The sequence below is a fragment of the Oncorhynchus clarkii genome, chromosome 23 (assembly GCF_045791955.1).
Source record: "Oncorhynchus clarkii lewisi isolate Uvic-CL-2024 chromosome 23, UVic_Ocla_1.0, whole genome shotgun sequence".
Classification (NCBI taxonomy): Eukaryota; Metazoa; Chordata; class Actinopteri; order Salmoniformes; family Salmonidae; genus Oncorhynchus; species Oncorhynchus clarkii.
In genome coordinates this window covers 39,791,473-39,813,292 of record NC_092169.1, presented here as the reverse complement: position 1 = coordinate 39,813,292, position 21,820 = coordinate 39,791,473, and the positions used below count along the sequence as shown (strand labels likewise).

The window sequence follows — 21,820 nt, the reverse complement described above, 5'->3', positions numbered from 1 at the left end:
CAGCATCCTCCAACATTTCCTCATTGGGGTGACCAGACCTTGGTTCAAATATTGGAGAAGATGCCAGAGCTGAGGATAATGTTGAAGAGTTTAAGAATAGCCCATTTGAATTTGTGGTCTCTATTTTCTCATTTTGTTTAGGTTACCATCAACACCACAGGACTTTTGGGGTTGGAGGGTTTGTATTTTGTCCTGTAACTCATTCAATGTAACTAGAGAAACCAGTTTGTTTTCGTAGTCTTTAATAACTGATTCTAAGTTTAGTAAATTATCATTTATATGCTTTTGTTCTTGGTTCTTTGTTATGTGGCTGAAAGGGTTGGAGAAGGGGTTTATCCGTACATCTCCATTTTGGATAGGTAGCACTTCGTAGTTTTTTTTCTTCACATGAGTGATTTGATTCTATGGATTCTTCAGTCACATTGAGCTGTTATCTGTCATGCTGGTCCTTCTTTTTTCATAGTGTATTTCTGGACTGTTCTAGTGCTTCACCATAATGAAGGACTAAGCTATGTTTTTCTGGGTAGTTTGTTGGATAGTTTTCTCAATTTTTTGTTTGATGCATTCTTCATCAAACCATTTTTAATTGTTGTTAGTTTTCTTAGGTTTTCTGCTGAATATTTAAATGTGATATGTTAAATATACTGTTCAGGCTTCCTACTGCTAAGTTTACTCCTTCACTATAGCAGGGAAACATTTTGTCCAGGAAGTTGTCTAGGAGGGATTGGATTTGTTGTTGGCCAATAGTTTTTTGGTGGGTTGTGATTTTGCTGTGGTCTGATAGGTGTGTCAGTTGCTTGGCCGTGAACGCTCTGAGTCTCTGGGTTATGGTCAGTGATAAAGTAGTCTCCAGCACTACTGCCAAAAGATGAGCTATAGTCTGGTGTACCTACTGTATGAGTCCTATTGAAGCCTACCATTGACTATGTACAGACCCAGCGTGTGACAGCTGCTGGAATTGTGACCCTCATTTTAGCATCGTATGAAATTACAGTAGGCTACCGGTAGCCTGTATCAATTACGGTTTTCAGACATAATGGAATGTGGCCCCTTGAAAGCGCCTCAGCTACGGCATGTTTGTTTGTCTGTCTGTTCTGTTTTGTTTTTTTAAATGCCGACACAAAACCTTCTCTTGTGATATTAACTGACATTTTACTTGTCTGTAAAGAACTTCTGAAGCAGGATTTAAGTCCATCACTAGGCAACCAGAACGGTCAATCAAAATATCTTAAGCTGACCACTATCTCCTAAAAGAAACATAGGCATGGCAGTTCAAGCATAGCCAATATGCAGTGATATTGCTACAGAACTTGTTTTAATTGGTTAATGTTGCATAGGCTTATGTTTTTTTAAGTTATGTAAAAATTTAAAAAAAATCTGAGTGGTTGACCTCAGCTTGCATGTTTTAGCTCTCCTCTTGGGGCTGCTCGTCTGTGGGGCTGAGTGGGTGTGATTCGACTCGCTCAGGATGGTGGGTTCGTCACCACAATTGAGCTTCTCCTGCTGTTCTCTCTCTTTAATCCTGTGAAAGTCCTGCTGAAACGGTATGAGGTTTCCCTGCACCATAACTGTTCCAGACGTGTACATGTTGAAACAGGCTGTCTCGGTGTCCTCAATGTCCAGTATTCTGAGTTTCCACCCTGAATTAATACCCTCTCTCCTGACAGAGGGGTAGTGTGTTCTTATGGCCCTGTGCCGTGCCAGGGGACTGGTCGGTGTGGAAGATGAGGTTGTTTAGCAAATAGTGTCTCTGGATATTCCTTGTGGAGCTTCTATTTGTACTTTTTACATACAGGATAATTTTAACATTCTGGGGTGAACTGTACTTTGATTGCCTCTGCATAGGGATGTGGCCTCTGCATAGGAGTGTGAGGCCTGTTAATTTGGGTTGAGGAGGCTGTGGTGCTCTGCTGCCATTGTTGTATTCAAGGAAATTCACACCTCTCACTTCACACCTCCGTGTAAATTGAATTTGCTGCCGGGACATCTGTCCTAACTAAGCATTTGAGCCTTCATATAGTAAAATACCGTATCTTATAGTAAAATCTCTAGAGATTATTGTAACATCGTTCAATTAATTCTCGGCCTGGGAAGTAGCTACAGATTGGAAATCTACTCAAATAGTTGTAGGTTGGGCGGTATTTAGGTTTTTGCTGTGCTTTTTCTGCTCGTTGCTGGGTAGTCCTTGGCAGTCTTTACCTGCTGGTTGTTGTGTTGCTGGGTAGTCCATGGCTGTCTTTACCTACTGGTTGTTGTGCTGCTGGGTAGTCCTTGGCAGTCTTTACCTCCTGGTTGCTGGGTAGTCCTTGGCAGTCTTTACCTGCTGGTTGTTGTGTTGCTGGGTAGTCCTTGGCAGTCTTTACCTACTGGTTGTTGTGTTGCTGGGTAGTCCTTGGCAGTCTTTACCTCCTGGTTGTTGTGTTGCTGGTTAGTCCTTGGCAGTCTTTACCTCCTGATTGTTGTGTTGCTGGGTAGTCCTTGGCAGTCGTTACCTGCTGGTTGTTGTGTTGCTGGGTAGTCCTTGGCAGTCGTTACCTGCTGGTTGTTGTGTTGCTGGGTAGTCCTTGGCAGTCTTTACCTCCTGGTTGTTGTTTTGCTGGGTAGTCCTTAGCCGTCTTTACCTGCTGGTTGTTGTGTTGCTGGGTAGTCCTTGGCAGTCTTTGCCTCCTGGTTGCAGGGTAGTCCTTGGCAGTCTTTACCTCCTGGTTGCTGGGTAGTCCTTGGCAGTCTTTACCTGCTGGTTGTTGTGTTGCTGGGTAGTCCTTGGCAGTCTTTACCTGCTGGTTGTTGTGTTGCTAGGTAGTCCTTGGCAGTCTTTACCTCATGGTTGCTGGGTAGTCCTTGGCAGTCTTTACCTCCTGGTTGCTGGGTAGTCCTTGGCAGTCTTTACCTGCTGGTTGTTGTGTTGCTGGGTAGTCCTTGGCAGTCTTTACCTGCTGGTTGTTGTGTTGCTAGGTAGTCCTTGGCAGTCTTTACCTACTGGTTGTTGTGTTGCTGGGTAGTCCTTGGCAGTCGTTACCTGCTGGTTGTTGTGTTGCTGGGTAGTCCTTGGCAGTCGTTACCTGCTGGTTGTTGTGTTGCTGGGTAGTCCTTGGCAGTCTTTACCTCCTGGTTGTTGGGTAGTCCTTAGCCGTCTTTACCTGCTGGTTGTTGTGTTGCTGGTTGGTCCTTGGCAGTCTTTACCTCCTGGTTTCTGGGTAGTCCTTGGCAGTCTTTACCTCCTGGTTGCTGGGTAGTCCTTTGCAGTCTTTACCTGCTGGTTGTTGTGTTGCTGTAGGTCCTTGGCAGTCTTTACCTCCTGGTTGTTGTGTTGCTGGGTAGTCCTTGGCAGTCTTTACCTGCTGGTTGTTGTGTTGCTGGGTAGTCATTGGCAGTCTTTACCTGCTGGTTGTTGTGTTGCTGGGTAGTCCTTGGCAGTCTTTACCTGCTGGTTGTTGTGTTGCTGGGTAGCCCTTGGCAGTCTTTACCTGCTGGTTGTTGTGTTGCTGGGTAGTCCTTGGCAGTCTTTACCTGCTGGTTGTTGTGTTGCTGGGTAGTCCTTGGCAGTCTTTACCTCCTGGTTGTTGGGTAGTCCTTAGCCGTCTTTACCTGCTGGTTGTTGTGTTGCTGGGTGGTCCTTGGCAGTCTTTACCTCCTGGTTGCTGGGTAGTCCTTGGCTGTCTTTACCTACTGGTTGTTGTGTTGCTGGGTAGTCCTTGGCAGTCTTTACCTACTGGTTGTTGTGCTGCTGGGTAGTCCTTGGCAGTCTTTACCTCCTGGTTGCTGGGTAGTCCTTGGCAGTCTTTACCTGCTGGTTGTTGTGTTGCTGGGTAGTCCTTGGCAGTCTTTACCTACTGGTTGTTGTGTTGCTGGGTAGTCCTTGGCAGTCTTTACCTCCTGGTTGTTGTGTTGCTGGTTAGTCCTTGGCAGTCTTTACCTCCTGATTGTTGTGTTGCTGGGTAGTCCTTGGCAGTCGTTACCTGCTGGTTGTTGTGTTGCTGGGTAGTCCTTGGCAGTCGTTACCTGCTGGTTGTTGTGTTGCTGGGTAGTCCTTGGCAGTCTTTACCTCCTGGTTGTTGTTTTGCTGGGTAGTCCTTAGCCGTCTTTACCTGCTGGTTGTTGTGTTGCTGGGTAGTCCTTGGCAGTCTTTGCCTCCTGGTTGCAGGGTAGTCCTTGGCAGTCTTTACCTCCTGGTTGCTGGGTAGTCCTTGGCAGTCTTTACCTGCTGGTTGTTGTGTTGCTGGGTAGTCCTTGGCAGTCTTTACCTCATGGTTGCTGGGTAGTCCTTGGCAGTCTTTACCTCCTGGTTGCTGGGTAGTCCTTGGCAGTCTTTACCTGCTGGTTGTTGTGTTGCTGGGTAGTCCTTGGCAGTCTTTACCTGCTGGTTGTTGTGTTGCTAGGTAGTCCTTGGCAGTCTTTACCTACTGGTTGTTGTGTTGCTGGGTAGTCCTTGGCAGTCGTTACCTGCTGGTTGTTGTGTTGCTGGGTAGTCCTTGGCAGTCGTTACCTGCTGGTTGTTGTGTTGCTGGGTAGTCCTTGGCAGTCTTTACCTCCTGGTTGTTGGGTAGTCCTTAGCCGTCTTTACCTGCTGGTTGTTGTGTTGCTGGTTGGTCCTTGGCAGTCTTTACCTCCTGGTTTCTGGGTAGTCCTTGGCAGTCTTTACCTCCTGGTTGCTGGGTAGTCCTTTGCAGTCTTTACCTGCTGGTTGTTGTGTTGCTGTAGGTCCTTGGCAGTCTTTACCTCCTGGTTGTTGTGTTGCTGGGTAGTCCTTGGCAGTCTTTACCTGCTGGTTGTTGTGTTGCTGGGTAGTCATTGGCAGTCTTTACCTGCTGGTTGTTGTGTTGCTGGGTAGTCCTTGGCAGTCTTTACCTGCTGGTTGTTGTGTTGCTGGGTAGCCCTTGGCAGTCTTTACCTGCTGGTTGTTGTGTTGCTGGGTAGTCCTTGGCAGTCTTTACCTGCTGGTTGTTGTGTTGCTGGGTAGTCCTTGGCAGTCTTTACCTCCTGGTTGTTGGGTAGTCCTTAGCCGTCTTTACCTGCTGGTTGTTGTGTTGCTGGGTGGTCCTTGGCAGTCTTTACCTCCTGGTTGCTGGGTAGTCCTTGGCAGTCTTTACCTCCTGGTTGCTGGGTAGTCCTTGGCAGTCTTTACCTGCTGGTTGTTGTGTTGCTGGGTAGTCCTTGGCAGTCTTTACCTGCTGGTTGTTGTGTTGCTGGGTAGTCCTTGGCAGTCTTTACCTACTGGTTGTTGTGTTGCTGGGTAGTCCTTGGCAGTCGTTACCTGCTGGTTGTTGTGTTGCTGGGTAGTCCTTGGCAGTCGTTGCCTGCTGGTTGTTGTGTTGCTGGGTAGTCCTTGGCAGTCTTTACCTACTGGTTGTTGTGTTGCTGGGTAGTCCTTGGCAGTCGTTACCTGCTGGTTGTTGTGTTGCTGGGTAGTCCTTGGCAGTCGTTACCTGCTGGTTGTTGTGTTGCTGGGTAGTCCTTGGCAGTCTTTACCTCCTGGTTGTTGTGTTGCTGGGTAGTCCTTGGCAGTCTTTACCTGCTGGTTGTTGTGTTGCTGGGTAGTCCTTGGCAGTCTTTACCTGCTGGTTGTTGTGTTGCTGGGTAGTCCTCGGCAGTCTTTAGCAGTAAAAATCCTTTCCAGGTGTTTCTGTCCAAATTCAGGTTGCACGTTTGAGTTCCGTTACGTCTGTGTCTGTCTGTCTATGGCTGTGTCCTCAAGACCTTTATATTGAGTTCCTTTAACACCATCTCTCTTTCTCTGTGTTTGTGTCCTTAAGACCTTTATATTCACAGATGGGGAGGATCAGGAGCTGAGGAGGAGAGCAGGTAAGACAATACACTCTTCCAAAGGTGGACAATGGAAGTACAAATAGGAGAGCAATTATTGTGTCACTGTAACTTTGTGATTGATGTTCTTAGAGAGGCTCATAATATGTTATCAGGAATATGTGTATTTGATACTCCATTATAACTGTCTCAACACCCTTTCTTATTCTCTCTGTCAGGGGCTAACATCATCAACACCAACTGTTCAGCAGCACACACACGGCAGGCCCTGTGCTGTAAGATGTCTGTGGAATACGACAAGTTCATCGAGTCACAGAGGAAGTGAGTGTTCAGTCACACTTTACCTTACTGCCTGTGTAACCGGTGGGATTTGAACACAGGTCTCCCACGGGAGAAACCCAGGTCTTGACCATAACACCAAGAGGAAATTGGTGACACTGATTTTGATCTCGCAGGCGAGGCTACCTCATCACGTGATCATGAGTAGCCATGTCTGCTACACCTGTTATTTCCCATCACATTACATGCTAAGAACTTAACTATAGATTAAGTTATTTATTATAATTGGCCAATAAGAAGCCAATTCAGAGGAAGTTCATGTTTACGAAGTCCCACTTGCTCTGTGTTTAAACCCCATTGCAGTCAAAACATGACATGTATTTCCATACTATGAGGTTGGAATAATACTGTTGAATTGTAAAATGATGAGTTGTTTGAAAAGACCACCTGAAGTTTCAGCTTGTTTTGGAGAGATGGAGTTTTGGCCTGATTGGTGACATTCCAGGCAGTAGATTAGTTAAAGAACAAATTCTTGTTTTCAATGACGGCCTAGGAACAGTGCCTTGTTCAGGGGCAGAACGACAGATTTTTACCTTGTCAGCTCGGGGATTCGATCAAGCAACCTTTCGGTTACTGGCCCAATGCTCTAACCACTAGGCTACCTGCCGCCAATAACAACTTCAGTTTTCCTCTCCCCACTCTGACCACTTCCAGACAGTCCTAGAAACATTCTTGCTTGAGAAATGGCTCCTTGGTAAGAAGCTATTCTTGTTTCCTTTTGACGATTTGAATTGAGAACAATCACAGTAAGATTTAATATTGGGAAACGGCTGCATTGGACCTTCAACCCTGCTGCCTTTGTCAAGAGTACTGAGCCCCCCCCCCAGTTTCAGGAGACTGTAAAGAAATACGTCTCTTTCTTTAATGCTGAGAAAAGGCCTATTTTCAGTTTGGACACACCTACTCATTCCAGGGTTTTTCTTTATTTCGACTATTTTCTACATTATAGAATAATAGTGAAGACATCAAACTATGAATTAACACATATGGAATAATGTAGTAACTAAAAAAATGTTAAGCAAATCAAAATGTATTTCTTCAAAGTATCCACCCTTTGCCTTGATGACAGCTTTGCCCACTCTTGGCATTCTCTCAACCAGCTTTATGAGGTAGTCACCTGGAATTCATTTCAATTAACAGGTGTGCCTTGATAAAAGTTAATATGTGGATTTTCTTTACTTCTCAATGCATTTGAGCCAATCAGTTGTGTTGTGACGAGGTAGGGTTGGAATAAAGACGATAGCCCTATTTGGTAAAAGACCAAGTCCATATTATGGCAAGAACAGCTCAAACAAGCAAAGAGAAATTACAGTCCATCATTACTTTAAGACATGAAGGTCAGTCAATCTGCAAAATTTGAACAAATTTGAAAGTTTCTTCAAGTGCAAACACAAAAACCATCAAGCACTATGATGAAACTGGCTCTCATGAGGACTGCCACAGGAAAGGGAGACCCAGAGTTACCTCTGCTGCAGAGGATAAGTTCATTAGAGTTACCAGCCTCAGAAATTGCAGCCCAAATAAATGCTTCACAGAGTTCAAGCAACAGACACATCTCAACATCAACTGTTCAGAGGAGAGTGTGAATCAGGCCTTCGTGATTGAATTGCTGCAAAGAAACCACTACTAAAGGACACCAATAATAAGAAGAGACTTGGGCCAACAAACATGAGTAATGGACATTAGACTGGTGGAAATCTGTCCTTTGGTCTGATGAGTCCAAATATGAGAATTTTGGTTCTAACCACTGTGTCTTTGTGAGACGCTGAGTACGGATGATCTCCACGTGTGGTTCCCATCATGAAATCATGAAGCATGGAGGAGGTGGTGTGATGGTGTGGGGTTGCTTTGCTGGTGACACTGTCTGTGATTGTATTAAGAATTCAAAACACACTTAACCAGCATGGCTACCACAGCATTCTGCAGCGACACGCCATTCCATCTGGTTTGCGCTTAGTGGGACTATAATTTGTTTTTCAACAGGACAATGACCCAACACACCTCCAGGCTGTGAAGAGCTATTTGACCAAGAAGGAGAGTGATGGAGTGCTGCATCAGATGACCTGGCCTCCACAATAACCTGACCTCAACCCAATTGAGATGGTTTGGGATGAGTTGGACTGCAGAGTGAAGGAAAAGCAGCCAAGTGCTCAGCATATCAAATCAAATGTGGGAACTCCAAGACTGTTGGAAAAGCATTAAAGGTAAAGCTGGTTGAGAGAATGCCGAGAGTGTCCAAAGCTGTCAAAGGCAAAGGATGGCTGGCTACTTTGAAGAATCTCAAATATAAAATATATTTTTATTTAACACTTTTTTGGTTACTACATGATTTCAATTATGTTATTTAATAGGGTTTGTCTTCACTATTTCTAAACTGTACAAAATAGCAAAACTAAAGAAAAACCCTTGAATGAGTTGGTGTTTCCAAACCTTTGACTGGTACTGTATATAGAAAAGTATGTGGACACCCCTGCAAATTAGTTGATTTGGATATTTCAGCCAGATCCGTTGCTGACAGGTGTATAAAATAGAGCACACAGCCATGCAATCTCCATTGACAAACATTGGCAGTAGAATGGCCATACTGAGGAGCTCAGTGATTTTCAACATGGCACCATCATAGGATGCCACCTTTCTAACAAGTCAGTTCGTCAAATTTCTGCCCTGCTAGAGCTTCCCCGGTCAACTGTACGTGCTGTTATTGTGAAGTGGAAACGTCTAGGAGCAACAACGGATCAGCCGCAAAGTGGTAGGCCACACAAGCTCACAGAACAGGACTGCCAAGTGCTGTAGTGCTTAATGCATAACATTTGTCTGTCCTCGGTTGCAACACTCTACTGTGTTCCAAACTGCTTCTGGAAGCAGCGTCAGCACAATAATTGTTTGTTAGCAGCTTCATGAAATGGGTTTCAATGGCCGAGCAGCTGCACACAAGCCTAAGTTCACCATGCGCAATGCCAAGCGTCGGCTGGAGTGATGTAAAGCTTGACGCCATTGGATTCTGGAGCAGTGGAAACTGGGTTTAGCGGATGACAGGAGAACACTACCTGCCCCAATGCATATTGCCAACTGTAGAGTTTGGTGGAGGAGGAATAATGGTCTGGGGGCTGTTTTTCATGGTTTGGACTAGGCCCCTTAGTTCCAGTGAAGGGAAATGTTAACGCTATAGCATACAATGACATTCTGTGCTGTTCTAGACTTCCAACTTTGTGACAACAGTTTGGGGAAGGCCCTTTCCTGTTTCAGCATGACAATGCAATGCGAGGTCCATACAAATAGGTGTGGAAGAACTTTACCCGCACAGAGCCCTGACCTCAACCCCGTCAAACACCTTTAGGATGAATTGTAACACCGACTGTGAGCCAGGCCCAATCGCCCAACATCCGTGCTCTAATGATCTTTTGGCTGAATGGAAGTCCCCGCAGCAATGTTTTACAATCTAATGGAAAGCCTTCCCAGAAGAGTGGAGGCTGTTATAGAAGCAAAGGGGGGACTAACCATATTAATGCCCATGATTTTGCAATGAGATGTTCGACAAACAGGTGTCCACATACTTTTGGTCATGTAGTGTATATCTTAGATTCTCTGTGTGGTTGGTTAAGGAGGTCAACAGATTAATAGGACTATATGTCTCCACATACCTCTGCTAATCACAGGCATTATTTGAAAAGATGGACACATTTCTTCCAGTCCCATGTCCTGTATTTGTTACTTGATGAACACCATCAACAACTTCTCAGTAACACTTGTATAACTGTTTATGTAATAGCTTGCATCTACCCCCCCCAGGTGGTTCTGCCATATGGATGATGATAACTATGTGATTGTACCCAGTCTGCTGAAGCTGCTGTCCTCCTACCACCATACGCAGGATGTTTATCTGGGCCGGCCCAGCCTCGACCACCCCATAGAGGCCGCAGAGAGGGTCAAGAGTGACGGATCTGTGAGTACATCCAGTGTCAGTCTGTTTGTCTCTTTCTCCATCCCTCCATCTGTCGTTCTGTCTATACCTCCCTTCCTGTCTCTCTCTAACCTTCTCTTGTTCTCTCTGACCCTTGTTTTCTTCTCCCAGGTGTCAGTGAAGTTCTGGTTTGCTACAGGAGGAGCAGGGTTCTGTATCAGTCGTGGTCTGGCCCTCAAGATGAGTCCATGGGCTAGGTGAGTTTTAACAGTTCAACGTTTTTCAATGTTCTTCAGATGCACATATTATTGTGGCTGTTCAAGGTTAATTAAATGTAAAGGCAAAAATGTAGATTTCTGCCTAAATAGACACACCCAAAAGTAACTGATTTTAAGGAGCAGTTAAATAAGGACATGCATTGAACTTGGTATCACATCTGATAAGGACATGGTCAGAACATAGGAATGGCACAGTTCAGATCACAGAAGATCAAGCACACACAAAGTAACTGTTTTTTTTAGTGTTTTTTAATGTGATCTTTCATGGACAAGCTGTAAGTAGATGATTGATGAATAGAGTTGGAAACTCATCAGATGCCTTCCACAACAAGTCAAACACTTCTGGGAAACAAATGTGATTTATAGAAACAACAGCTCTAACTTTACAGATGTTTTAGTAAGAGGTATAAAAACACAATTTCTACAATATCAACTTCTTCCAAACATTGTGGTGGTGTCAGGGAACATCCAAGTGTCCTTTCAACCTCCCAAACATCATCATCTTCTCTATGGGGAATAAAATGCAGGAATATAATAGGATCAATATTGCACTTGACAAATTTTACAAAACTGCATTATTCTAATATAAAAGCAATATACTAAAAGATAACACCCAGCCTAAACTGTGTTACACATTCCCTGCTGGTGACTTGTGGCATCTCAGAGACTAACTCTAAATGTCTAACTTCTCCAGTAGGCTCCCCTCCCCACTGGACATAGCTGGCCAGGGGGATTGTAGACTGGCCCTTCACAACTGGCCAGGTGAGTGCAGCAAGCTCACCTCTGTCCACAAAGCATTTCTGAGTAGGAGTGCTGATCTTTTTAGATCATAATGAATAAGATTATTTGGACGTTGTCTGGAAAGTGCCTCAGACAGAGGTGTGAAACACATGCAGACACAATGCAAATAGTGGGGAGGGAGGCATCAGCCATCAATAATGTGGTGTTTTTGTTCACTCTGTTTGGGTGGGCCTGGCAGGGACTGGCTCCCCAGTGGGTGGGCACAGTACTCCCCTGCCTCCTAGTGGAAAACTCATTTGAATTATATTGCACAAACAGGACACAGTTACAAAGGCCTATACAAAACAACAATACTGTTATGTAAAAGCCATATACTAGCATATAGAAAGCAAACAGTGGGACACAGGTAGCCTACCTTTAGAAACAAAGTAACAAAGGCCATGAGAATTTGGTTACACAGAATATATACAACTTTTAGCAGCCTAGAAGGCCAGCATCCCGGAGTCGCCTCTTGTTGGCATTGAGACTGGTGTTTTGTGGGTACTATTTATGAAGCTGCCAGTTGAGGACTTGTGAGGCATACGTTTCTCAAATTAGACAGTCTAATGTACTTGTCCTCTTGCTCAGTTGTGCACTGGGGCCTCCCATTCCTCTTTCTATTCTGGTTTGGGCCAGTTTGCGCTGTTCCGTGAAGGGAGTAGTACACAGTGTTGTACGAGATTTTCAGTTTCTTGGCAATTTCTTGCATGGAATAGCCTTCCTTTCTCAGAACAAGAATAGACTGATGAGTTTCAGAAGAAATGTCTTTGTTTCTGACCATTTTGAGCCTGTACTCGAACCCACAAATGCTGATGCTCCAGATACTCAACTAGTCTAAAGAAGGCAAGTTTTATTGCTTCTTTAATCATAACAACAGTTTTCAGCTGTGCTAACATAATTGCAAAAGGGTTTTCTAATGATCAATTAGCCTTTTAAAATTATAAACTTGGATTAGCTAACACAACATGCCGTTGGAACACAGGAGTGATGGTTGCTGATAATGGGCCTCTGTACGCCTATGTAGATATTCCATTAAAAAATCTGCCATTTCCAGCTACAATAGTCATTTTGTGGCGGCAGGTAGCCTAGTGGTTAGAGCGTTGGACTTGTAACCGAAAGGTCGCAAGATGGAATCCCCGAGCTGACAAGGTAAAAATCTGTCGTTCTGCCCCTGAACAAGGCAGTTAACCCACTGTTCCTAGACCGTCATTGAAAATAAGAATTTGTTCTTAACTGACTTGCCCAGTTAAATAAAGGTAAAATAAAAAATTATAAAAATTTACAAAATCAGCAATGTGTACACTGTATTTCTGACCAATTTGAAGTTATTTTAATGGACAAAAAAATTGCTTTTCTTTCAAAAACAAGGACATTTCTAAGTGACCCCAAACTTTTGAGCGGTAGTGTATATAAAATATGTAAGTACTTTGGAATGATAGACAGAATATAGGATACACAGGACTGGACACAGCTATACTGTAAATACAAAGAACAAGACCACAACTATATAAAGCATACTAAATACATATAGTATAGAAAGTTTACAAAATAATCTACCTACAGATATAAAACGGACTCCAATCCTTCTACCTTTTTTTCTGCCGAGTCAGTCATCTTGGTCCAGGTCGCCCTCAGCATCTGTGTCTGACTCTCAAAACATTTCCTCCAAAGCAACTTTCTTGGTATACCTGGTTTTGTCATATTTTTACCCCCCTGTTGGGTAGTTTCCAACTGTTGCATTCATTAGAATTGTTGTTAAAACCGTTGCTACATATACTGTAGAGATACAGTACACATGAAAAGACCTCGGGAATCGATAGAACATCACTCAGAGATACACAAATACGAGAACATTCAAAATGGGGGAATCTTTCCTTTAAGCTATAATGCCAAACTGTTTTGAGCAGTTCACTCTACCTCTTCTTCTCTCTCCTTTCTTTTCCTCTCATCCTCTCCCCTCCTCCTCCCCCCAGTCTGGGCAACTTCATCAGCACGGCGGAGAAGATCCGTCTCCCTGACGACTGCACCATGGGTTACATCATCGAGGCGCTGTTGGAGGTGACACTGACACACACACACCTCTTCCACTCTCACCTGGAGAACCTGCAGAGGCTTCCCACAGACACCGTGCTGGAGCAGGTAGGGGTGGGGAGGAGAGAAATAGAGGGAGACTGAGAGAGAAAGAAATACAACAGATCCCAATTGATTTCAGCTATCAAAGAAAAATTGTGTGTCTGTGTCTAGGTCACTTTGAGCTACGGAGGTTTGGAGAACAGGAGGAATGTGATCAGCATTGGAGGAGCCTTCTCTCTGGTGGAGGACCCGTCACGGTAAACAGACAAACATTCTCCCAACATCCATCCAACATTTACCCAACATTGTCAGGCACTAGAAAATTACATGACACTGGTTTGCTTAACCTCTGCTGAATTGTGAGTGACATGTAAATGGTTATCCCCTCTCTCTCCACCAACACTTTTCTTTGTCTTACCATTTCCCTCTCTCCCCCCCTCCGTATCCCCTCTCTCTACTTCCATCTGGCCTCTCTCGCTCTTTCTCCCTCCCCTCAATCTCTTTCTGCCTCCATCTCTCCTCTCTCCCTCCGTCTGCCCTCTCGGTCTCTCTCTCTAGGTTTAAGACTGTCCACTGCCTCCTCTACCCAGAAACTGACTGGTGTCCTAGTTTGGGTCACCATTGATGACCACTACAGTACAGCATATCTACAATACTTCCTACCGGCCTGGTTGACTGGTGTCCTAGTATGGGTCACCATTGATGACCACTACAGTACAGCATATCTACAATACTTCCTACCGGCCTGGTTGACTGGTGTCCCTGTGTATGCTAGCAATATCATTGCCATGGCAAAATTATGACAAGGCCAAACAGGTTCACTGGCACCCAGGCTAACCCTACAGAACCACTTCACTCAGATCAAATGGCTAGACGTCTGTGGGTCTTTGAGAGGACATGAGGCGAGAGAAGATGAGGATCGCTTTGGTCATGGTGGGATGATGAAGAAACACCCCACTACTCTTTATTATCACTAGTGTACCCTCCAGTCAACACAGGAAGTTGCCACTGTTGGCTGTTGGCATAGCGATGATTCACCACTCATTGCTTTTGTTGTAGCTTTGAATCCCAAAAATACTATTGTGGTCCAGATATACAGTGGGGCAAAAAAGTATTTAGTCAGCCACCAATTGTGCAAGTTCTCCCACTTAAAAAGATGAGAGAGGCCTGTAATTTTCATCATAGGTACACTTCAACTATGACAGACAAAATTAGAAACAAAATCCAGAAAATCACATTGTAGGATTTTTAATGAATTTATTTGCAAATTATGGTGGAAAATAAGTATTTGGTCACCTACAAACAAGCAAGATTTCTGGCTCTCACAGACATGTAACTTCTTCTTGAAGAGGCTCCTCTGTCCTCCACTCGTTATCTGTATTAATGGCACCTGTTTGAACTTATCAGTATAAAAGACATCTGTCCACAACCTCAAACAGTCACACTCCAAACTCCACTATGGCCAAGACCAAAGACCTGTCAAAGGACACCAGAAACAAAATTGTAGACCTGCACCAGGCTGGGAAGACTGAATCTGCAATAGGTAAGCAGCTTGGTTTGAAGAAATCAACTGTGGGAGCAATTATTAGGAAATGGAAGACATACAAGACCACTGATAATCTCCCTCGATCTGGGGCTCCACACAAGATCTCACCCCGTGGGGTCAAAATGATCACAAGAACGATGAGAAAAAATCCCAGAACCACACGGGGGGACCTAGTGAATGACCTGCAGAGAGCTGGGACCAAAGTAACAAAGCCTACCATCAGTAACACACTACGCCGCCAGGGACTCAAATCCTGCAGTGCCAGACGTGTCCCCCTGCTTAAGCCAGTACATGTCCAGGTCCGTCTGAAGTTTGCTAGAGAACATTTGGATGATCCAGAAGAAGATTGGGAGAATGTCATATGGTCAGATTAAACCAAAATATAACTTTTTGGTAAAAACTCAACTCGTCGTGTTTGGAGGACAAAGAATGCTGAGTTGCATCCAAAGAACACCATACCTACTGTGAAGCATGGGGGTGGAAACATCATGCTTTGGGGCTGTTTTTCTGCAAAGGGACCAGGACGACTGATCCGTGTAAAGGAAAGAATGAATGGGGCCATGTATCGTAAGATTTTGAGTAAAAATCTCCTTCCATCAGCAAGGGCATTGAAGATGAAACGTGGCTGGGTCTTTCAGCATGACAATGATCCCAAACACACCACCCGGGCAACGAAGGAGTGGCTTCGTAAGAAGCATTTCCAGGTCCTGGAGTGGCCTAGCCAGTCTCCAGATCTCAACCCCATATAAAATCTTTGGAGGGAGTTGAAAGTCCGTGTTGCCCAGCAACAGCCCCAAAACATCACTGCTCTAGAGGAGATCTGCAAGGAGGAATGGGCCAAAATACCAGCAACAGTGTGTGAAAACCTTGTGAAGACTTACAGAAAACGTTTGACCTCTGTCATTGCCAACAAATGGTATATAACAAAGTATTGAGATATGTATTTGGTCAATAACAAAAGTTTATTTCCCACCATAATTTGCAAATAAATTCATTAAAAATCCTACAATGTGATTTTCTGTATTTTTTTTTTCTCATTTTATCTGTCAGTTGAAGTGTACCTCTGATGATAATTACAGGCCTCTCATCTTTTTAAGTGGGAGAACTTGCACAATTGGTGGCTGACTAAATACTTTTTTGCCCCACTGTATCTTTGAAGAAGTATTAATGTATTTAGATTGTTGAAAAGGTACCTTAAGAAGCTGAACATGGTGAAATGTAAATGTATTTGCTTTTTGGTCCCAAAAATTTACTGGACTGGTGTTTTATTATGAGGGCTGATGACCAGAAATCATCAGAGGTGAATATCTGATATCAGTGTTACATTTGGTAATGCCTGAGAGCCGTTTGTGATTGTTTAACGGAGTCAAGAAGCTCACTCCACAGCTTGCTTGAAATGATCCTTTTGTATAGGTCAAACGTGTGTTTGCGAGCAGAGGATCACTAGTCCCCTGGTATGGGGACAGGGACAGTGGAGGAAGCCATACTGTTAGCAGCATATTGAGGTTCACTTTAGACAACCCTTGATGTGCCCCTCATGTCCTGAAGTTAATTTCTTACCAGAAGAGGTTTCAAACTGGTGTCTGTACATGTGTGTGTGCAACCTAACTACTCAGTCAGAATGATTTTAACGTCTTATAGCCAAAGATGATGCCAGTGCCTTATGTTTCAGTCAACTAGACTTTGGAAATGCACATGACAAATGTTTTAAACAAATGAAACTGTGATCGTACTGTATGAATAAAAATGTGTGCACCACACACACACACACAGCCCTGCCGTAACCAAAACAGACTCTGAACATGAGCACACTATCTTAAAGATCATTCATGAGATATTTGTTGTTGCCTCTAAGTGTTTCCCACAATGCATGTTACAAGTTATTTCTCTGTCAAAAAGACAGGTTTTGCACTCATCTCAATTCCTGTGTATAATATTTCTGTGTATTAAAAGTTACGGTAGTGTTGTAATGTGTGAGCTTGAGCTGGAAGTACATGTCTTTTCCTGATGGCTCACGTTCTCCCTTTTTGCACAAAAACACTAGAATCCAAAACCAGAATCTCTTTCCCCGCTGCAGGTCAGTGTCAGAGAGGGAGATAGGAGTCTGACTCAGACTCCAGTCAGGATGTGATTTTTCCTCATCTTTTGTCCTCCTTTTTACCGTTGATGTATTGTTTTGTGTTGAATAAAGCATGTTTTGCAGCATTACAAAACAACACCACTACTCTCTCTCGTCCCTTTGCTTCAGATTCATAGTTGTTTTTATCATAATTATTAAGACAATCTCAAGTACATACACAGTGATGCACAACAGGACAGTGGAACAATGCTGGTGTACTTACTGTTCTTATTACAGAAAGAACTAATGAAAGAGGCAGATCTGTTTGAGGTAGCATAATCAGCTTGGTTCTCACCCTTTGGAACAACATGTTCTTGGCCCATAAAGTTTGTCAGTGAGCTAATCCAGTGTTTCCCAACAGTACACATTCACATTTTAGCTCTGACAAACACATGATTCCACTTGTCAACTAACCATCAAGCCTTACCTCTATACATATCTACCTCTATCACACCAATATCCCTGCACATTGTAAATATGGTACTGGAACTGGCCCTGTTTATAGTATGCTTACTTACTTTCTCATGTTCTTATTTGTTTGTGTTTTTGTTTTACCTTATGTAATTTTTTTGTATTACATTTATTAATTACTGCATTGTTGGGTTTAGCGCTTGAAAGAAAGGCATTTCACTGTACTTGTGCATGTGACATTGAAACTTGATTCAATTCATTGAGGGATTCAAGTGTGTTTGTCCAGGGCGACAACAAAAATGTGTGCTGTTGGGGGTTCTTGAGAACTGGAGTTGGGAAAAACTGAGTTAATGCATTGAGGCCTATGTAATGTTTGACTGGAACATAATTGTCCAGATGGCATTAGATGTATGCCTGATTACGTCACACTCCACTTTACCCTATCACAAACTGCCATCAATACAACCTCATTTTCAGCAGAGTGGACGATTACTCTGAGATAATTGCTTTATGCACTGGGGTAGTAATTTCTCTCTCACGAGCTATGTTTCCATCCAATTGACGACAGATTTTCATGTGAATATTCTAAAATCGGCATAAAGAAATATGCACAATTTCCCACCAGAGATGTTTACATCAAAATACATTTTGCAGTTACACGTGTACCGAATAAAAAATACAAGTAAAATGGGCTTCTGTTGTATTTTCTATGGTTTTCTCTCAAAAGATGTTGCGTTCTATAGCGAGTGCGCCCACTCTGGTATTGACACATGCACTCTTGCCAACAGCTGAGTCTAACGTGGAGGACTAAACACAATATCATTTTGTGACTTCCAAATGTACTTTTATGATGGTTAGTATATCAGTAATTGCACATTAATGCGTTTCCACCACCATTTTCACATAATTAATTTGACAGAAAAAAAGATCCCATCATGTCGAACAAACAAATGATCTGTCTGCATTTTCTTACGAGATGTCGCCAAGCCAATAGATGACGCTGCTGTTATGTATATCTGAATGTGATACTATATAGTACTATTGAGCCAAGTTAAGCATAAAGACTTTATAATCAACATTACCTTGCTCTTGTATAGACTAAACACCATACAAAACATGGTGTCAGAACCACATAGGTATATCCTTGACGAATCAAAATATCAAAACAACACAGGGATAAATGCACAGTAGGAAGGGACGTGCCAACTAGCTAATTCCAGTACCAGAGCCTATGGGCATGATTCAAGGCATGATTCAAGGCGATTCATACAATAACTGGACATTCTTTCCAGCGCAACGGGAAAACTATGAGATAGCTGCCAGTCTGGACAAAAAGGAATACAAAGTCTGCATAGTAACTCTGCTAACTGTGATGGGAAAGGAATGACATCTCTTACAGCGGCATCTTCATATGCCCGAAGCAGAGAAAACTGACCCGGTAAAAATGAAAGAGGCGCTACAGAAACAGTTTGCGCCATCCAGGAACGTGATTTAATGCTTGTCAACAAAGTCAGTGTGAAACATCAGAGCAGTACATTGCAAAATCTGAGGAAGCTAGCAGACGTAAGTTTTGCGCATTACAAGAGGAACTAGTTCGTGACAGGCTTGTCATAGGCACTAAAGATAAAGTTGCACGATTGCGAATGTTCAGAGAATCGACACTCACACTGAACAAAGCCATTGACGTGTAGTTCAAGTGAACTAGCACAAAGGCAAATCAGGAAAATTGGTGGAGGTGAACCAGAGACTGTACATTATACCTCCTGTGAGCAACATTCCGAATCAAAACGCCAAACATATAACAGACAGAGTTTACAGGAGATAAATAAAAATAGAATGCCAAATGACTTGGCATGTTATTGCTGTGCCCAGCATATGGTGTCACCTGTAAATCATGTGGCAAACAAAACCACTTAGCCAGAATGTGTAAACAAGCACAACACAAACCTAAACTCAATCTATTAGAGGAAGAATGAGTCAGATGACTAAACAACAGATGAAAAGTCTCACAGGATAATTCTGTGGAAGACAAGGCAGAAAAATGGTTCATTAACTTTAAGCTAGCTCCACGCAGTGATGAGCCATTGACATTTGACCCCAGCCATACAATTACATGGCAACTAGACACAGGATCAACAATGAATGTCATCAACTATGGGGACCTCCAGCGAGTCATGCAAGATAACAATCCAGTTCTCCTACCCAGGAAAGCTCCACTCAAACTATATGAAGGCACACTGATAAAGCCAACAGGAGAACGCAATCTCAAAGCAGATCATGATGTAAAAAATGTAACATCAAATTTTAGGTCATGGAGACATCCCAGCTTCCTCTGCTGTCAGCTGACACGTGTGAAAGACTCAGCCTACTACATGTGAACCACAGCCATGTGTTACATCACGTCGACACCCCAAGCACCACATCCACTGAGGTCATCATGACAACTGAGGAGATCATCTCCAAGGACAAGGAAGTGTTCGATGGACTCGGCTGCCTTCCTGGAGAGCTACACCTAGAAGTAGACAGATACCTATTTTACTGAAGGAAAGGATCACAAAGGCCATACATTCAATGGACAATGCAGACATCATGACGAAAGTCAGAGACAACACCGTGGATCACCAACATGGTTGTCACTGAAAAACCTGATAAACCATGAATATGCATGACCCACAGTGCACTCAACAAAGCCTTAATGAGATTGCACATCCAGTTCAAATCTAATTTTATTTGTCACATGCAACGAATACAACAGGTACAGGTACCTTACTGTGAAATGCTTACTTACAACCCCTTTAACCAACAATGCAGTTCAAGAAATAGAGTTATGAAAACATTTACTAAATAAGATAAAGTAAAATTTTTTATAAAAAGTACCACAATAAAATAACATAACAATAACAAGGCTATATACAGGGGGTACAGGTACCGAGTCACTGTGCTGGCTAGTCAAGGTAATTTGTACATGTAGGTAGGAGTAAAGTGACTATGCTTAGATAATAAACAGCGAGTAGCAGCAGTGTAAAAACAAAGGGGGGTCAATGTAAATAGTCTCGGTGTCCATTTGATTAATTGTTCAGCAGTCTTATAGCTTGGGGGTAGAAGCTGTTAAGGAGCCTTTTGGACCAAGACTTGGCACTCTGGTACTGCTTGCTGTGCGGTATCAGAGAGAACAGTCTATAACTTGGGTGACTGGAGTCTTTGACACATTTTTGGGCCTTCCTCTGATACTGTCTAGTATATACTGTGCATTTGTAGTCGGAAGTTTACATACACTTAGGTTGGAGTCATTAAAACTCACAAATTTCTTGTTAACAATCTATAGTTTTGGCAAGTTGGTTAGGACATCTACTTCATCTACTTCAAATCAATCAGATTTGTGAAAATGGTTCCTAGCTGTGTGTTGCCGCTTTCCATGTTGTCTGTTGTCTGTAGCTTGTGAGGTGTGGAAACACTGTTGCTTTTATAAATTTTGTCTTGCTGCTTTTTGTTCTATGTTGCTATGTCTGTATGCTACGTCATGCTTGTCCTATGTTGCTCTGTCTATATGCTATGTATTGCTTGTCCTATGTTGCTATTGTCTATATTGTAATTGTTTTTAATAACCTAACCAGGGACTGCGGTTGAAAATTAGCCTGCTGGCTAAAACCGGCACTTTTACTGAAACGTTGATTAATGTGCACTGTCCCTGTAAAAATAAAATAAACTCAAACTCAAACTTTGTGCATGACACAATAAATGTTTCCAAAAATTGTTTACAGACAGATTATTTCACACTGTATCACAATTCCACTGGGTCAGAAGTTTACATACACTAAGTTGACTGTGCCTTTAAACAGCTTGGAAAATTCTAGAAAGTTATAGCATGGCTTTAGAAGCTTCTGATAGGCTAATTAACATAATTTGAGTCAATTGGAAGTGTACCTGTGGATGTATTTCAAGGCCTATCTTCAAACTCAGTGCCTCTTTGCTTGACATTATGGGAAAATCTAAAGAAATGAGCCAAGACCTTTCCAAACACCTGAAGGTACAACGTACATCTGTTCAAACAATCGTAGGCAAGTATAAACACCGTGGGACCACGCAACCGTCATACCGCTCAGGAAGGAGATGTGTTCTGTCTCCTAGAGATGAATGTACTTTAGTGCGAAAAGTGCAAATCAATCACAGAACAACAGCAAAGGACCTTGTGAAGATGCTGGAAGAAACGGGTACAAAAGTATCTATATCCACAGTAAAACGAGTCCTATATCGAAATAATCTGAAAGTCCGCTCAGCAAGGAAGAAGCCACTGCTCCAAAACCGCCATACAAAAGTCAGACTATGGTTTGTAACTGCACATGAGGACAAAGATCATACTTTTTGGAGAAATGTCCTCTGGTCTGATGAAACAAAAATAGAACTGTTTGGCTTTAATGACCATTGTTACGTTTGGAGGAAAAAGGGGGAGGCTTGCAAGCCGAAGACACCATCCCAACCGTGAAGCACGGGGGTGACAGCATCATGTTGTGGGGGTGCTTTGCTGCAGGAGGGACTGGTGCACGTCACAAAATAGATGGCATCATGAGGAGGAACATTATGCAGATTTATTGAAGCAACACCTCAAGACA

General features: G+C 43.1%; 1 protein-coding gene across 1 annotated transcript in view; it reads left to right on the top strand.

Moving 5' to 3' along the window:
* LOC139381932 (beta-1,3-N-acetylglucosaminyltransferase radical fringe-like) overlaps positions 1 to 17,892 on the top strand; it is a 38,979-nt gene extending 21,087 nt beyond the window's left edge. The window contains exons 4-10 of the mRNA XM_071125805.1: positions 5,754 to 5,802; positions 5,982 to 6,084; positions 9,892 to 10,045; positions 10,175 to 10,260; positions 13,035 to 13,200; positions 13,306 to 13,391; positions 13,693 to 17,892. Of these exons, the coding sequence (XP_070981906.1) occupies positions 5,754 to 5,802; positions 5,982 to 6,084; positions 9,892 to 10,045; positions 10,175 to 10,260; positions 13,035 to 13,200; positions 13,306 to 13,391; positions 13,693 to 13,759 (711 nt within the window). The 3' untranslated portion in view covers positions 13,760 to 17,892. The remainder of the gene's footprint in view (positions 1 to 5,753; positions 5,803 to 5,981; positions 6,085 to 9,891; positions 10,046 to 10,174; positions 10,261 to 13,034; positions 13,201 to 13,305; positions 13,392 to 13,692) is intronic.
* Positions 17,893 to 21,820: the final 3,928 nt, after the last annotated feature.